The 15,299-nt window shown below is 43.4% G+C and overlaps 1 protein-coding gene across 1 annotated transcript in view; it reads left to right on the top strand.

The window, feature by feature from the left end:
* EPDR1 (ependymin related 1) overlaps positions 1 to 12,461 on the top strand; it is a 46,581-nt gene extending 34,120 nt beyond the window's left edge. Inside the window, exon 3 of the mRNA XM_074945334.1 lies at positions 10,496 to 12,461. Within this exon, the coding sequence (XP_074801435.1) occupies positions 10,496 to 10,686 (191 nt within the window). The 3' untranslated portion in view covers positions 10,687 to 12,461. The remainder of the gene's footprint in view (positions 1 to 10,495) is intronic.
* Positions 12,462 to 15,299: the final 2,838 nt, after the last annotated feature.

Raw genomic sequence — 15,299 nt, 5'->3', positions numbered from 1 at the left:
GTTAGAGTGTGCCTCTTGCTAACCTGTAGAGAGACAGGAGGGCCTACGTAGATCTAGAGGGGGGTGCTTGTGTTGCCTCTGACTGAAAGAACTGGGTAGCTGTCCCATGGCAGGCATAGACAAAGCTTCTTCGTGCTAAGAGTAGGTAGTAGCAAGATACCTCACAACCCTGGGTACCTCTGGGAAGCATCACACCCAGACCTTAACTATAAAAAATAGTTCTTAAACCCCCCTGAATTTAAATTGAATTTACAGATTTATCCAGTTAATGCAATACTTATGGTTATGACCAACAAAATATATGACTGGTTATGAACCTTAATACTCAGCCAAGGGAAAATGTGGCGGTTCAATGACAAGACAGAACACAGCTTTTAGCAAGCAAGCAGGCTGGTCTCTAACGGGCTTCTGCCTGTCAGCTTTCCACCTTCCCCTTTATTCTCTCTCTCTCCCCCCGCGCATTACATTCTCCAACAGATAAAAGGAATACATTGGCTTTGTTTAACATTCTTATTTACCAATTTCTATCTACCGCATTCCTTGCTCTCGGGCCTTGAGCCCAGTCCTGGGAGGCTTCCCATGGTTCATATCATCTTGGCGAGATTCCAAGGTTGATGCCCTTGAAAGGAGCTGTGTGTGCACTACTCCTACACAACACTCCGGGTGTGCCCTGAATGTTGCCAAGCGCATAAACCTTTATGAATCCTACATCCCCTCCTTTTTTGTTTATTTGTGCTCGGCCATCTCATGGTAGCCATCAATTTGCATTTGCAAGCCAATTAACTCCCAGACAGACAAGGTCATAACTCGTGGAGCCTGCCAGGGCGGGTCTCGACAAAGCCTTAACAAAAAGGAATACATTGTACACAGCAGCAACAAAAAATAAGCTTAAGAAGGTAAAGTGTGATTGGCCTGGCCCCGATTAGCCATGCTAGAGTACTGGGAAGAGAGGTTCGAGTAAGCAGCGAGCATCATCTCATTCCCAGTTTCCTCAGGGTGATGACATACTGAAATAAGGCACGTACCTAACAATTCTTCAGCTGCTACAAAATCAAATAAACAAAAGTGGGTAACATTTGCTATTGAAGCCAATCTTTCCCATAGGTTATATGTCATTCGGGCCCATAACGGAGGAGGCGCTCCTGAGTCAACCCCTCCAGAAAATAGCAGGCACAAAAGGCATACAATCAATACAGAATTAGCAATAATTTGGGCGAGAATCGCCACAAACAAAGTCTCAGGAGTCTCTGGCTGTTGGTTTGCTGCCAGTCTTCGTTGAGCTGCGGCGACCAATGCTTTTACTGCTCCCCATGTCACGGGCTGGCTTGTCACGGCCTAGCTTGGGATGCTACGTCTCCTCCGTCTCCGTCTTGCCGTTGTCGACCCGGGAGGCACCGCGTTCTCCTCCAAGGTCAGCTGAAACTCCGGTATGGGGTTCGACAGCCCCTGGTGCCACGCCATGCTGTTTCAGTGCCGGTCGCACACACCGGGCTGGAACCCACAACGGTCCTGCAGGAAGAAACACAGCAGCATATCCCCGACCCCAAGTGATTAAAGGCACTGGGCCCAACCATTGCAGATCAGGCAGCTGACGGTAATAGACACGCGGTCTTTCCATTTGTGAAAATGCCGATCCGCGGGGGTCTGCTGATCTGCGTTCAGCGTTAAATTATTTAAAGTAAACAAAAGGATATGCAGTTGTTGCTGAATGTCTCCTAAAATTCGGAGACGCAGCTCCCCTTGTTTTAATTGTTTGTCAAGCAAGGTTTTTAGCGTGCGATTTGCACGTTCAACAATGGCTTGGCCTGTGGAATTATAAGGGATCCCGTGTTTGAGACGGACGTCCCATTGGGCACAAAAGATGAAAAGTGCTGTGGAGCAATAGGCTGGGGCATTATCCATTTTTATCTGGCTCGGGTGACCCATAACAGCAAAACAGGCTAGCAAATGGTGAATAACTTTGGGAGTGGCTTCCCCATGCTGTGGGGTCGCCCAAAGGAATCCCAAATAGGTATCAATGAAAACATGTAAAAACGAATAGGGGCAGAATTGTGGCACGTGAGTGACATCCATTTGCCACAGCTGATTCGCTGCGGTACCTCTGGGGTTAACGGCATAAGAAAAGGTAGGTGCAGCAGCGGCACAGTGGGGGCAGGAATGAACAATAGAACGTGCATGATCAGCAGGAATATGAAACTGTCGGGCCAAAACAGAGGCAGACTGATGAAAAAAGGAATGGCTTTCAGTGGGGTCAGAAAAAAGGGAATTTACCTGACCACGTAACGCGCGATCGGCGCGCGCATTGCCTTCAATGAGTAGCCCAAGCAGAGGGGTATGACTGCGAATATGAGCAACAAAATAAGGGAAATTACGAGTGGTGAGGAGATACTGTAAAGACAAAAACAGGCGAAGGAGGTCCGCATCGACCTGAGGGGTAATGAGGGCAAGGGGTAAATGATCAATTACCTGATAAACATAATGCGTGTCCACAATCAAATTAAAGGGACAATCAGCAAAAAATTGAAAGGCCAAAATAACAGCAGCTAATTCCAAGGACTAGTAAAGCTCTCCAAGCGCTGTGCATGCAAATATTGTTGTACAAGTGAATGAAGCGCTTTCAGCTTTTCTAGAGGGAGGGGCCACTGGTCAATCCATATGGGCTCTAAGGATTGCCATACCAATGGTAATGCGGATGGCAAGGTGGGTGAGGGAGGATTTTGGGCCATTATATATTAATATCGAGGGTGGTGTCCAGCTTTGTAAGTAAATCACGGCCCCAAATATTGAGGTGGACAGGGAGTACAAAAGGGCGGATTGTAGCAAGGGCACAGCCTCCTGGTTTAGAGACCGTGACCCAAGACAAACTTTGGCGCCCGGGTTTGCTACCCCCGATCCCCCACAACTCTTTAGAAGGAACTGTTGGCCAACCGACTGGCCACTCCGGATCACGAATCACCGTAACGTCAGCTCCAGTGTCCACCAACCCTGTAAAAGGAACATTATTTAAGAGAAGTGTTAACTGAGGTTTTGAGGGGCAGACCGACATTGTCAGAGCAACAAGTGGAGAGGACGTATTGTGAGACGGCGACTGAGACAGCGTCGATCCAAAGCCGTTCCCGCCCCGGGTTCGATCCTCTGCGGCTGGCACCTGATAGGGGACTAAAATCAATTGTGCAATTGACCATCCACGCGGGAGCGATTGAGGAAGATGGGTCCACACCTGAACCTTAATAACACCGGTGTAATCAGCATCGATGACTCCTGGGATGACAAAAAAACCCTGTTTCCCAGCATGTGAGCGAGGGAGAACCAGACCCACAAATCCGACAGGGAGAGGTCCCGTCACCTGTGTAGGTATGGCGCAAACCTCCCCTGGCAACTGAAAATCAGCGTCCTCCTGCATAATCAAATCAAGCCCTGCACTTCCGGCAGTCGCCGCCCTCATGGAATCTATGGATTGTAAGGCAGAGGAACAGTTGTCTGAGTGGGAAACACCCCCGTTTGGCCCTGGGTTCGGGGGGGACCCGTCGTGTGGTTTCCCGACCCGCTACGACACTGATTAGCCCAGTGATAGCCCTTCCGACACTTGGGGCACTTCTTTGAGGGGCGGGCGGGCGCCGTCGATGAGCAGCACTCCCGCTGAAAGTGACCCTCCTTACCACAGCGGTAACAACGCTTCCCCTCCTTCCCGGTTTTTCGCAGGGCGGCAGCCAGAACTCCAGCCTTATGTGCTTGGGTTCCGATGTTTTGGCACGCCCGCAGCATGTCCGACAGCTCTAGAATTCCAGAGGCTTGTGCAGCCTGGAGAGCACGGCGGCAATCCTCGTTCGCATTTTCAACCGCCATTTTTAACAGGATCTCCTGAGCTGCCGCAGGGTTATCCACCTGTCGGAGGATAGCCTCCTGCAATCTGTTGGTAAAATCCATAAAGGACTCTGATGCACCCTGACGGATACTGGCAAAGCTTTTAGTAGGCCTGCCCGAATCCGGGACCTTCCGGAAAGCATGCTGGGCGCAGGCGGAAATAATGGGGAAGACGGCCTGAGGGAGTTGAGACTGCAGCTGAACGGTAGCAAACTGGCCCTCCCCTGCCAACTGCTCATAAATGATACCTTGCTCTCTATATACCTGGGCTTGGCGTTCCGTCATCTGCCGATACTCACTAAGCCAAATAACATACTGACTGGGTGTCAGCATCATGCGCAACAGCGCCTTCCAGTCTTCAGGGACCAGGGAGTACCCAGAACCTAGCCCTTCAATGAGACCACGCACATACGTGCTAGTCAGGCCGAACTCGCCAATCGCTTTTGTCAAGGTTCCTCCCCCACTCTGAACTCTAGGGTACAGATGTGGGGACCTGCATGAAAAACCTCCTAAGCTTATCTTTACCAGCTTAGGTCAAAACTTCCCCAAGGTACAAAATATTCCACCCTTTTGTCCTTGGATTGGCCGCTACCACCACCAAACAAATACTGGTTACTGGGGAAGAGCTGTTTGGACACGTCTTTCCCCCCAAAATACTTCCCAAAACCTTGCACCCCACTTCCTGGACAAGGTTTGGTAAAAAGCCTCACCAATTTGCCTAGGTGACTACAGACCCAGACCCTTGGATCGTAAGAACAATGAACAATCCTCCCAACACTTGCACCCTCCCTTTCCTGGGAAATGTTGTATAAAAAGCCTCACCAATTTGCATAGGTGACCACAGACCCAAACCCCTGGATCTGAGAACAATGAAAAAGCATTCAGTTTTCTTACAAGAAGACTTTTAATAAAAATAGAAGTAATTAGAAATAAGAAATCCCCCCTGTAAAATCAGGATGGTAAATACCTTACAGGGTAATTAGATTCAAAACATAGAGAACCCCTCTAGGCAAAAACCTTAAGTTACAAAAAAGATACACAGACAGAAATAGTTATTCTATTCAGCACAATTCTTTTCTCAGCCATTTAAAGAAATCATAATCTAACACATACCTAGCTAGATTACTTACTAAAAGTTCTAAGGCTTCATTCCTGGTCTATCTCCGGCAAAGACAAAATGTAGACAGACCCACAAACCCTTTGTTTCTCTCCCTCCTCCCAGCTTTTGAAAGTATCTTGTCTCCTCATTGGTCATTTTGGTCAGGTGCCAGCGAGGTTACCTTTAGCTTCTTAACCCTTTACAGGTGAGAGGAGATTTCCTCTGGCCAGGAGGGATTTTAAAGGGGTTTACCCTTCCCTTTATATTTATGACAGCTTTCTTTACCTCTCTGATCACCGAGTAAGGCAAACTGACCCAATCTGCAACCTGGTTGCCCTGGCCATCATCCTGCCAGGTCACAGGACAAACTGAGACCAGATCAGCCAGCTCCTCTGCTGTAAGATCTGAGCGAGTCTTCGCTGCGTGAACCATTTGTTGCACCAGCGAAAGCCTCTGAGCAGACGCAGACGACCCCCCGGGGGGCCCCGGAGCATGGGGCCCCACGGGCGGAGGGTGATCACACACCGGCTCTGGTGGGGAAGGCCAGGGAGGCGGTGGTAATAGAGGCACTGGGGGCGAAGCAGGGGGAGGGATGGTTGCAGGAGCGGACGGGGGTGGTGGGATTGGCAGTCCCTCTATTGGCGCAGGAGAGGGTCTTTCTGAGGCGACACACTGTTTCGCATTGTCAGGAGGGGGGATGGCTGCAGGAGCGGACGGGCGTGGCGAGATCACCAGCCTCGCGAGGGAGGGCCTGTCCGAGGCGACACACTGTATTGCGTTGCGGCAGAGGTGCCAGGCATGTAAAGCCTGCACGGACGCCCGAGGCTCTTTGTGCAATGTCTGGCCCAACCGCTCCCAGTCCGCTAGCTTAAGGGTTCCGGCTTCAGGGTACCACGGGCATTGGGCACTCACCTCCTGTAGCAGGAGAGTGAGTTCTCGAGTGGGGCAGTCATGATGAGCCTTATGCAGCAAATACTGTAGCTCACTGCGGTGCTGCACTTGCAAAGCAGAGAGGGAGCTTCCCATACTTACCACAATGAAAAATACTCACCGGGATCCACGAAGTGGATGAGTGACGCGTCTGAAACCCTTGCCGGGCGAGGTGAGTGCTGAGGGCCCCACGTTTGGGCGCCAGTTGTGGCGGTTCAATGACAAGACAGAACACAGCTTTTAGCAAGCAAGCAGGCTGGTCTCTAACGGGCTTCTGCCTGTCAGCTTTCCACCTTCCCCTTTATTCTCTCTCTCTCCCCCCGCGCATTACATTCTCCAACAGATAAAAGGAATACATTGGCTTTGTTTAACATTCTTATTTACCAATTTCTATCTACCGCATTCCTTGCTCTCGGGCCTTGAGCCCAGTCCTGGGAGGCTTCCCATGGTTCATATCATCTTGGCGAGATTCCAAGGTTGATGCCCTTGAAAGGAGCTGTGTGTGCACTACTCCTACACAACACTCCGGGTGTGCCCTGAATGTTGCCAAGCGCATAAACCTTTATGAATCCTACAGGAAAATATTTCCTTAATAAAAAAAATTAAAAATAAAACAAAGGAAAAGATTGTTAGAACTCTAACTAGACTGGATGCATCCTCACACATTCCACTAGAGACATGTCACCACCCACACCAGGAAACTTGTTATTCAGATCCAGTATCACTGGCAGATTTATGGTACTTGATATCCAGATAGTATCAATTTGCACTCTTGAAGTCATTTGAATATGCCCTGCTATATTGTACACCAACAGTTATTTTCGTGTCTTTCATATGATAATATTGAAAGAAAACAATGTCCTGTTCATGTCTATCTATCCATACATCCCTCCCTCCCTCAGAACTAATTTGGTTTGGATTCTGGAGGTTGTTATTATGGTAAGGTTATTCTGGTTTCAATGGAAATATATTGTACTTCAATAGCATTTTATTTTGCATTCATTTTTATATGAAATTCACAAAAACCAGAATGAGCAGGTCTGAAAAGGATCCTGTAGACTGTTCATTTATTTATATATGTTCACGAATGTATTACGATTTTCTGAGAAGTGTGTTAAATTATTGCTCATTTTATCAGCCTTTATTTAGATGTTCTGTGTGTATATCACCACTCAAATTGTTTTGTTAATGTGGACTGAATTTTAAAATGATAGAATAAATGTGCATGACCATTTGGATAAGAGAAGGTAGAGGCCACTAAAGGGCTGGAAGAAAGAAAAAAATTGTCACTAATAGGGATTACTGAAATGCGGATGTCACTGCATCTAGCATGATGGTGTATATTTTCCATCCATTAGGGGCTGGAATCAGGGTTTCTGTAATAAGAAATACTAATCAAATGCACTAGGGTTTACTGGAAGGATCTCTGGACTTGGTAGCATCTAGGGTTTAAAACTTAAAAAGTATCAAGTGGTTATGTTCAGATGTATTCTCCCTCTCCATGTCTTATAATTTAATTTGTAGTGTATGTTAACCTCCCTGTGATTGAGCAAGGAGACACATGGGAATTGGTGCACTGGTCAATTTTGAAATTTCAGTGCAGATTCTAGCTTATGCAAGGATACAATGCTGAAATAATATACACATCCAAATTCAAGAAGTATAACATTTTTTAAAAAGCCAAGATAGAATCAACAGCTTTAAAATGCCCTAAATTCTTGACCTTTAGTCTTACTGTTAGAAACACATTTTTTTTCAAATTATTTGTGAGACAGTAACCAATTTTTTATCAATCTTTATAATCCCAAAAGAACCTTCCACAGAAGAAATCCCTTAATTATTACACCAAAGGAAAAATATCTGCTCTGCCAGTGTTTAATTATGGCACCTTTTAAAATCTGTATAATAAAATACAATAAAATTCAGCTTTGAATCGCCTCTTTCATACAAACTATGTCCCAAATAATGTGCAAAAGTAGGCTCTAGGTCAGCTAGGTGTTTGAGCACATCCCTAAAACTATACAGATGGCGGAAGCTGCAGAGAGAGAAATTCTTGCATCAACAGTGGCAAGATTATATGAATTGACAAAGGGAAAACTAGTGGTGGAGGACCAGAGAGAGAGAGGAGGTCTGAGACTTAGGCTGGACTAAGTCCATGACGTATTCTCCGTCTCAGGATACAAATTTTGTGCTCTTGACTTGTACCTTGCAGTGGAGAATAGGGTCCAAAGAGTGCAGGATTTGAACAGGATTTCAAATGAATGGTGAGCTAGGGGAGATGCTTAGGGAGGTGGAAGTTGCACTAATGAAGGTATGGGTAAAGATTTCCACAATGGGGGCAGGCAAGGTGAAGGCTTATATGGGCAATGCTGTGGAGAAGATGATGGGCAGATTTGCAGACAAAGAGTTGTGGGAGAAGTAAAATTTTGGGGATTAGGATGGTGCCAAGGGTTTACAGGGAGATGGGAGGAATGAGTCAAGGAAAGAGGTAGAGGAGTTCGAGTTGTGTTTGGGAATGCTCCTTCTTTTCCAGGATGAACACTTCTGTGTTTGAGATAATTAACTAGAAGAAGATGAAAAGAAGCCATGTATATTTTCATTAAAGATGTGACAAAAGGCAAAATATGTACAGCTGAAGTTCATCAGTGTAAAATTCACAGTTAGGAATTAAGATAACTAAAAGGAATGAAGGTAGAAGGTTGTGGGTCTCCACAGGAGGAGGAGGAGTCTTGGTGTAGAGAAGGAATTCCCACCAAAACAGAGAATGAGCGACTTCATAGGTAAGAGGAAATCAGATATCCTACATAGCTATGGAAACTGAGTATTGCATAGTGTCAAAAGTGGCTCTGAGGCCCAGTAGTATGAGACTGGAGAAAGAGCCTTCAGTAGCAGAAGGAAGAAATACATTTGGCAATGTGTTAACTATGGGAAAGAGAGATGTTTTCAAGTTATGGTGACCATCAAGGATACTCAGACCTCTTCAACTACCTCGGAATACATGTGGGATGCAGTGTTTGATGTTTACTCGAAATGTGGGACCCAAAACATTTTTCATGCAGGAAACACAAAATGCTGTGGAGTTACTCCCTTTAGTGTAAATAACTCCTTCTAGAACTTCAATTTCATGGTTCTTTATTTGTGAGGTAAATAATTTTTGAGAATAAAAAGGAGACGATGTAAATTTGTGTGGAAAGTACGTAAATTTAGGATTAAAATAAGTGATGTCCCTCCAAGTGAGGGGCATGTGGGAGCTATGAGAGAGTCAGATGGAGAGGTGAGAGAAACCTACTTTCTTGATTACGTGGATGAGAAATGGATACTTATAGGTGGTGCCGCAGATTTGCCAACGCACTTTTTGATCAAAACTCATTTGTAAATTTAGTAAAAGTCACAGGTTTAGGGGAAACCGGTTTGTAAAGTCATGGATATGAAAATTCAACTATACCTCTTTAAATACAATATACATAAATGCCTCCTTCTTCACTGCCCTCACCACAATGGGGGGCGGGAGGAGGCATTGACCTTGCAGCAGTTCCCTCTGCCTCGGCACAGCAGCCCTAATCCCACACAGGGAAGGCCCTGGAGTGGGAGGGCTGGAGAGCAAGCCCATCCCACACTCACTTCACAGCAGCAGCTCCTGTCCCACAGGACTGGGCCTGGCTCCCCACACTGGGTGTTGGAACCTGGCATGCAGGTCACAGTGCAACTCACTCAAATTTGGCCTGGCCACCAATCCATCATGATGTGAGGGAGCCAGGGCCAGTCTTGCAGGACAGGAGGTGCCACCATGGGATGAGTATGGGGTGGGCTTGCTCTCCAACCCCTTCCACTGGGGCCTCGCCTCTCTACCAGGTTGGCGACCACCTAGGTGCTTCCCACAACCCACTGATGGGTCATGACCCAGGGTCTGGAATATAACTGCTTTATTAAAATGATGGGCACAAAGAAAAATCTCAGACAAACAGAAAAGTCAGAGCATCCATGACATTTTTACCACCCTGACAAACTTACAGCCCTACTTATAGGTCAACACTTGTTTTAGGTGACTATAAAGGCAAAGGAAGCATTATGTCAGAAAGGTCCAAAGAACTGAGAGAGTGAGTTGAGGAAGGAAAAGAAATGGAAGAGAGTGGGGGGTTAGGGAGGCAGTATTGGCACGAATTAGGGCAATATTAGATCGAAAGAGGGAAGTCTGCAGACATGATTCTCTCATCAGAACAATTTCCTGGTAATTAGGGATTAACTCCTATTGGATTAACCCAATCCTAAATTGATTGATGCTGTCCATTAGAGTAGCAGATATCAGTCCAGCTCATGACTTGCTTAAGATATGTATACAGTATACAGAGTTTTCAAAAACTGCTCCAGAAATTAATATTCAGCTCATGACTAAACATTTTATCTTGAAACAGCATGACAAATATTTTTCTTTTCATTTCTCCATTAAGGCTGGGATTTTCAAAGTTCTAGGTGTCCAAAATTCCCGGAAAGTTGTCACTGAAGTCAGGAAAATATACAAATGTTCTTTTGTCTCTTTAATAACAACTTTAAAATAATTCATGCTTGTCACATAAAATAGTCACATTTTGTGCTTCATTATAGTTGAGTCCTGGGTTGGCGTTTACACAGTCAAGGACTGTTACCCAGTGCAGGAAACCTACACCAAGAACTACAGTGTGACAACCTCCACCCGCTTTTTTGATCTACAGCTGGGTATTACTGACCCCTCTGTGTTTACCCCACCCAGTACCTGCCAGGACGCCCAGCCAATAAAGATGAAAGATGAATGCTGATTATGAACAACGGGTTGCCACATGCAAACAATAACATGGAGGATAATTATTAATAATCAGCAACTGACACGTAACCTAAGTTTTGCTCTTTATGGAATTGTGAGTTTTCATTTGAAAGAGAACACAATATTTAATTGAACAGGAGGGTAAGATGTGTAACAGAAAGGATATCTTTATGTCAGTGTTTCACTAAATCAAACTCTGTTCAACGATGCACTTGGTGTGTTTGTTACTGAAAAAGTAATGTTTATAGGCACTATTTTAGCTGTGAATATTTTTTGAAAGTTTCATTATTTAATATTTTAAAATGCCAACACAAAAGTATATTGTGCTCCTATTAACATAAAAGAAAAGTTGTTTGGAGGGTTTTATGGAGTTGGTAAAATATATTCTGTGTAAGAGCTTAACTGTAACCATAAAATGGCATAGCTTAAGAAGACTACATCAGAGTGATTAAATGCATTCTCTTGGGTTTTTTATCCTTGCTCTTCAAAAAGCTGTCAGTCAAGTGTACAGGGGTTTGAGGTTGTTGGTTTTTTTGCAAAGAAACCAGAGTAACTATTCATATAATACGATGTGACTGATGTAATACTTTAATGGGTGGAAAATAAAAAATTAAGCCAAAGTTTTCTTACATTTACTAATCCTTCAGTGAAGCCTTTCTGATTAGACATTTTTCTGTTTTATTCATTTCTAATTCATGCTTTGTCAACGCATTTTTGCTTTTAACCTATGCAAGGAAATTAACAGATACTGCATGCTGAATTGCTATAATTGTCTGTAACTCCTATTTTCAGAAGTCTTTCTTTTTTTCAGAGAGTATGAAAGGCCTTTACAATTTCAGGTAGAAGCAAAAAGCACCTGCTCCTGTCACCTAACTAGTCAAAGCCATATTAATGCACATACAGCTCCTCACATTGCAATTCAAATGAAAAACCTAAATGTGTGACAAAAGGGAAAATGGTATTTTAAAGGCCTTTTGCGTGATATGATTACAATGCACTATGAGCGAAACACGAATGACAATCCTGCTTTTGTTTGCACACATTCCTTTGATCCCTGAACATGTTCATTGTTAAATCAGCATTCCAAAACATTATCATCCACATATAGCTATTTGCTGGTGGAAGGAATGAGAGCTTAGTTATAAAGAAAGAAAGAAAGAAAAACCAAAAAGCCCCAGGTAATGTACATTTTTAGCAGTACTAGCTTTTATCACTTAGACATTGTAGCACATTATGTATTTTCCTTTCAGAGCTGGAGTCATGAAGGAATTTTCTTTAGTGGAGCTCTTTCTGCAAGTATACATGGGTGAACTAGCTGAAATATAACTAATTAATGATATTTTCCCAAACATTAAAGTTTATGGAGATGTGCTAGTGGAAATAGAATTGGATTTCCTATCAATTTAGTATGCATTTAGTCTATGTGATTCCTCTGTAATTTTCTGACAACTTAAATACTAATTGCATATTGTTTTCATTAGGGCTTCTTGTTGAAAGCTGGAAAATATAATAAACTTGGCTAGCAAACATGGAACTGTGATTCCACATCATTAGGCTTTGTTGTGGTTTGACAGATAACTATGTAATCTCTCTGCGTGCGGGTGTAATACCATGTCTATAATTATATTGGTTCTAACAATAATATTAGATGGTCTTTTAATATTCATTTGCAGAAATCTGTAACACAAAGTGCTTTTAAAAATTTTGCAGTGACATCCAAGTTAATTTTCAATGGCAAAATATATACGGTTTAAAACAATGCTGTTTTTGAATTTTTGAGTTCTGCTCTATAGATTCAATAAAGGGACTTGTTAAAGAAAGAACAAAGAGCCTTGGGTTTGTTTTCTCATTGTTCTAAACGAGTGTGTCATTAACCAAAAAGTTTGCTTAGTTTGTTATCATAGTCTTCAACAGAGGCCCTTAACATTGCTTATTGGCTCTTTTACACCACTCTGGCAGTGTTAAGTACTTTATAGTGGGAGTAAATTACATTTATGCCCACTTTAAGGTCCATTCCCACTGCCTGACTGATGTAAAGGGGCTTTCGTGTAAATGAGACTGTGGGACAGTAATTTCTTCACAACAACTATCCTGGGTGTAATACAGTAATCAAACATTTTCTTTTCCCATTAAAAACAATGAGGGCTTCATGGTAGGGAGCTTTTGTGAAAATCAGGCCATTTATTTAGGTGCCTTAATATAGATGTGAAGGTAAAATTTGTAGAAGAGCCTAAGTGAATTAAGAGCCTAAGTGGCTAAAAAGCCTAAGTCCAATTGTCATTCAGTTAGGCACTTTTGAAAATTTTACCCACTGAAATTAAGTAGTAACAAACTAATTGTCAGTGGGACTTAGGCTCGTAAGTCACTTAGGTGTTATTAAAATTTTTTACCTCAGATGCCTAAATTTAGGCTCCAATTTCTGAGAAACTTGACCCAAAGTCCACATTTAGGCACCTCACTAGTCTCATTTGCAGAGTTCCTGAACATCCCCAATTCCATTTGACGTAATGCTTACACAATTGTTGTTTATATGAAATTGTAGTTTCTCTTGCGAGGTTTGGATGGAAACTGGCACTGCTACCGAACTTGAGATTGATCTAAAACTGGCAGCAAAATTCTAGCGCTTGGTGATTAACTTGCGTTCACTGTGTGGCATTTTTGTTTCTCCGCTTGGTGGAAAAATATTTGTACCCTTGTTTTGCGTAGGTGTAGCCATCAGAATGCGTTGAACTTTAAAGGGGGAAAAGACAATTTGTACTAGTGGACTGGAATGCAGTACTACAAAAAGATTGTTTCACTAAAATTAACCTTGACATTGGGTTGTGATTCTCCTCCCGGATTGGTCCCATTGGAACTCCATTGTAAATGGGACTAGCTAGCCACTCATGAATTAAACTGCAGAGCAATACCAGCAAGCTCTCTCGTGCCAGATTTTCTCCCAGAAATGTGTATCTTGTGCTGTCCAACACTGCTGAACAATGCAAGCTCATATAAAGTCTGTCATTTCATTAATGGAAAATGATATGCACCAGCCTTGTTATCCCAAATTGAGTTTCCTATACACTTTAATCCACACTGGTTAAGATAAAACAATAAGATAGGTTTATTAACTACAGAAAGAAAAGAAAGTTTTTAAGTGGCTACAGGTAATGAGGCATAAAAGTTAGGATTGGTTGCAAAAGAAATAAGATAAAACACACACTAACTGCTTAACTTAACAAACTAAGTGAACTTAAAAGCAAAAGGTTTTTCCTCACCATAAACTTAGAGCAGTCTGTGCTAACTGAAAAGTCTCCCGCTCCCCCCCATTCAGTTCTTTACATGTCACTGATGTCATGAGCAGAGATGAAGACGGAGATGAGTGAGGTCAAGTGTTTTTCTCCTCTCTTTCTAATTCAATTTCTTGAGCTAGAAATATCTTTGCTGAGTCATGGTGACCAAACAGTCTCTTGTGGACGTGAGGTTTGAACTGTCCTTGTGATGAAATGTAAATTTCTTGTTCATGCCTTTCCCCTGCCAGAAAATGGCTGCTTAACTAAGTGATAGCCCACTTGACTTTCTTAATACCTATTTTGGGGTGTGAGCATGTCTTTGTCTCCGAAGAACTGGTTTAGGCCTGCCTTTCTAACTCTGGAACATGTTATGGCAATGTTATACAGTAGAAATTTATAACTTTACATACAATGTTGATACACATATTTTACCAGGACAATAATGTTCAGCAGATTATGAGTTTTCAAATGATACTTCACAAGGCATGCTTTGTACATGTACAGAATTTATCATAGTCTTGTAAAAAGGGTGAACATACAAAAAAGTGGGGTGAAAAGAAATGCTATTATCCCCATGTTACAAGATGGAGTAGCAAAGTACAGGTCTGTCTGTGCTTTGCTACTCCATCTTGTAACATGGGGATAATAGCATTTCTTTTCACCTCACTTTTTTGTCTGTTTTATTTATGTAGCTTATAAACTCTATGGAGTAGGGACTGTCAGGGTCTTCCTCCTGATGCACACACACAAAAAATGTATGCTTTATACAGGGCTGGCCTTACCAAGAGGTGAACTGAGGCAGCCACCTCAGGTGCCAGACCGTGGGGGGGGGCAGGGGGAGGTGCCACTAGGACCCAGAGTTTCAAAGTTTTGGCCCAAGCAAGGGGGAATGGGGGCGTCATTTCAGCTCCCCGCCTCAGGTGCCAAAATGCTGTGGGCCAGCCCCAACTTTATACATGTATTTCTACTACACCCATATGTGCTAGCTGAGTACACTGATTGTGAATCATGACCTCTCCAAAGGCCAGTTAGTGTTAACTGAGCTCACCTCAGGCTCGAGTCAAGCCAGGCAAACGTGGCTAAGCTGGAAAAAGAAAAGAAAAGCTCACTGGATTCATATGCCATAGGTTTTTCACAAGCTTGACCGCTCTAGCAAACAAACAGTTTTGATGTTCTCGAAACGGCACCAGTTCAGTTGTCATTTTTTACATTGCAATCCACGTCACTAAGAGAAGTTTGAATTTTGTCCTCGCCAATAAAACAATCCTTCACTCAGAGTTACAAACTCAGTATTATTTTCAGTGAAAGAAGTGTTCTCTCAGTAGGCAGACAAGTT

The sequence above is a fragment of the Natator depressus genome, chromosome 2 (assembly GCF_965152275.1).
Source record: "Natator depressus isolate rNatDep1 chromosome 2, rNatDep2.hap1, whole genome shotgun sequence".
Lineage (NCBI taxonomy): Eukaryota > Metazoa > Chordata > Testudines > Cheloniidae > Natator > Natator depressus.
Note: the sequence above shows the minus strand (reverse complement) of the source record. Positions and strands in the feature narration are given on the sequence as shown.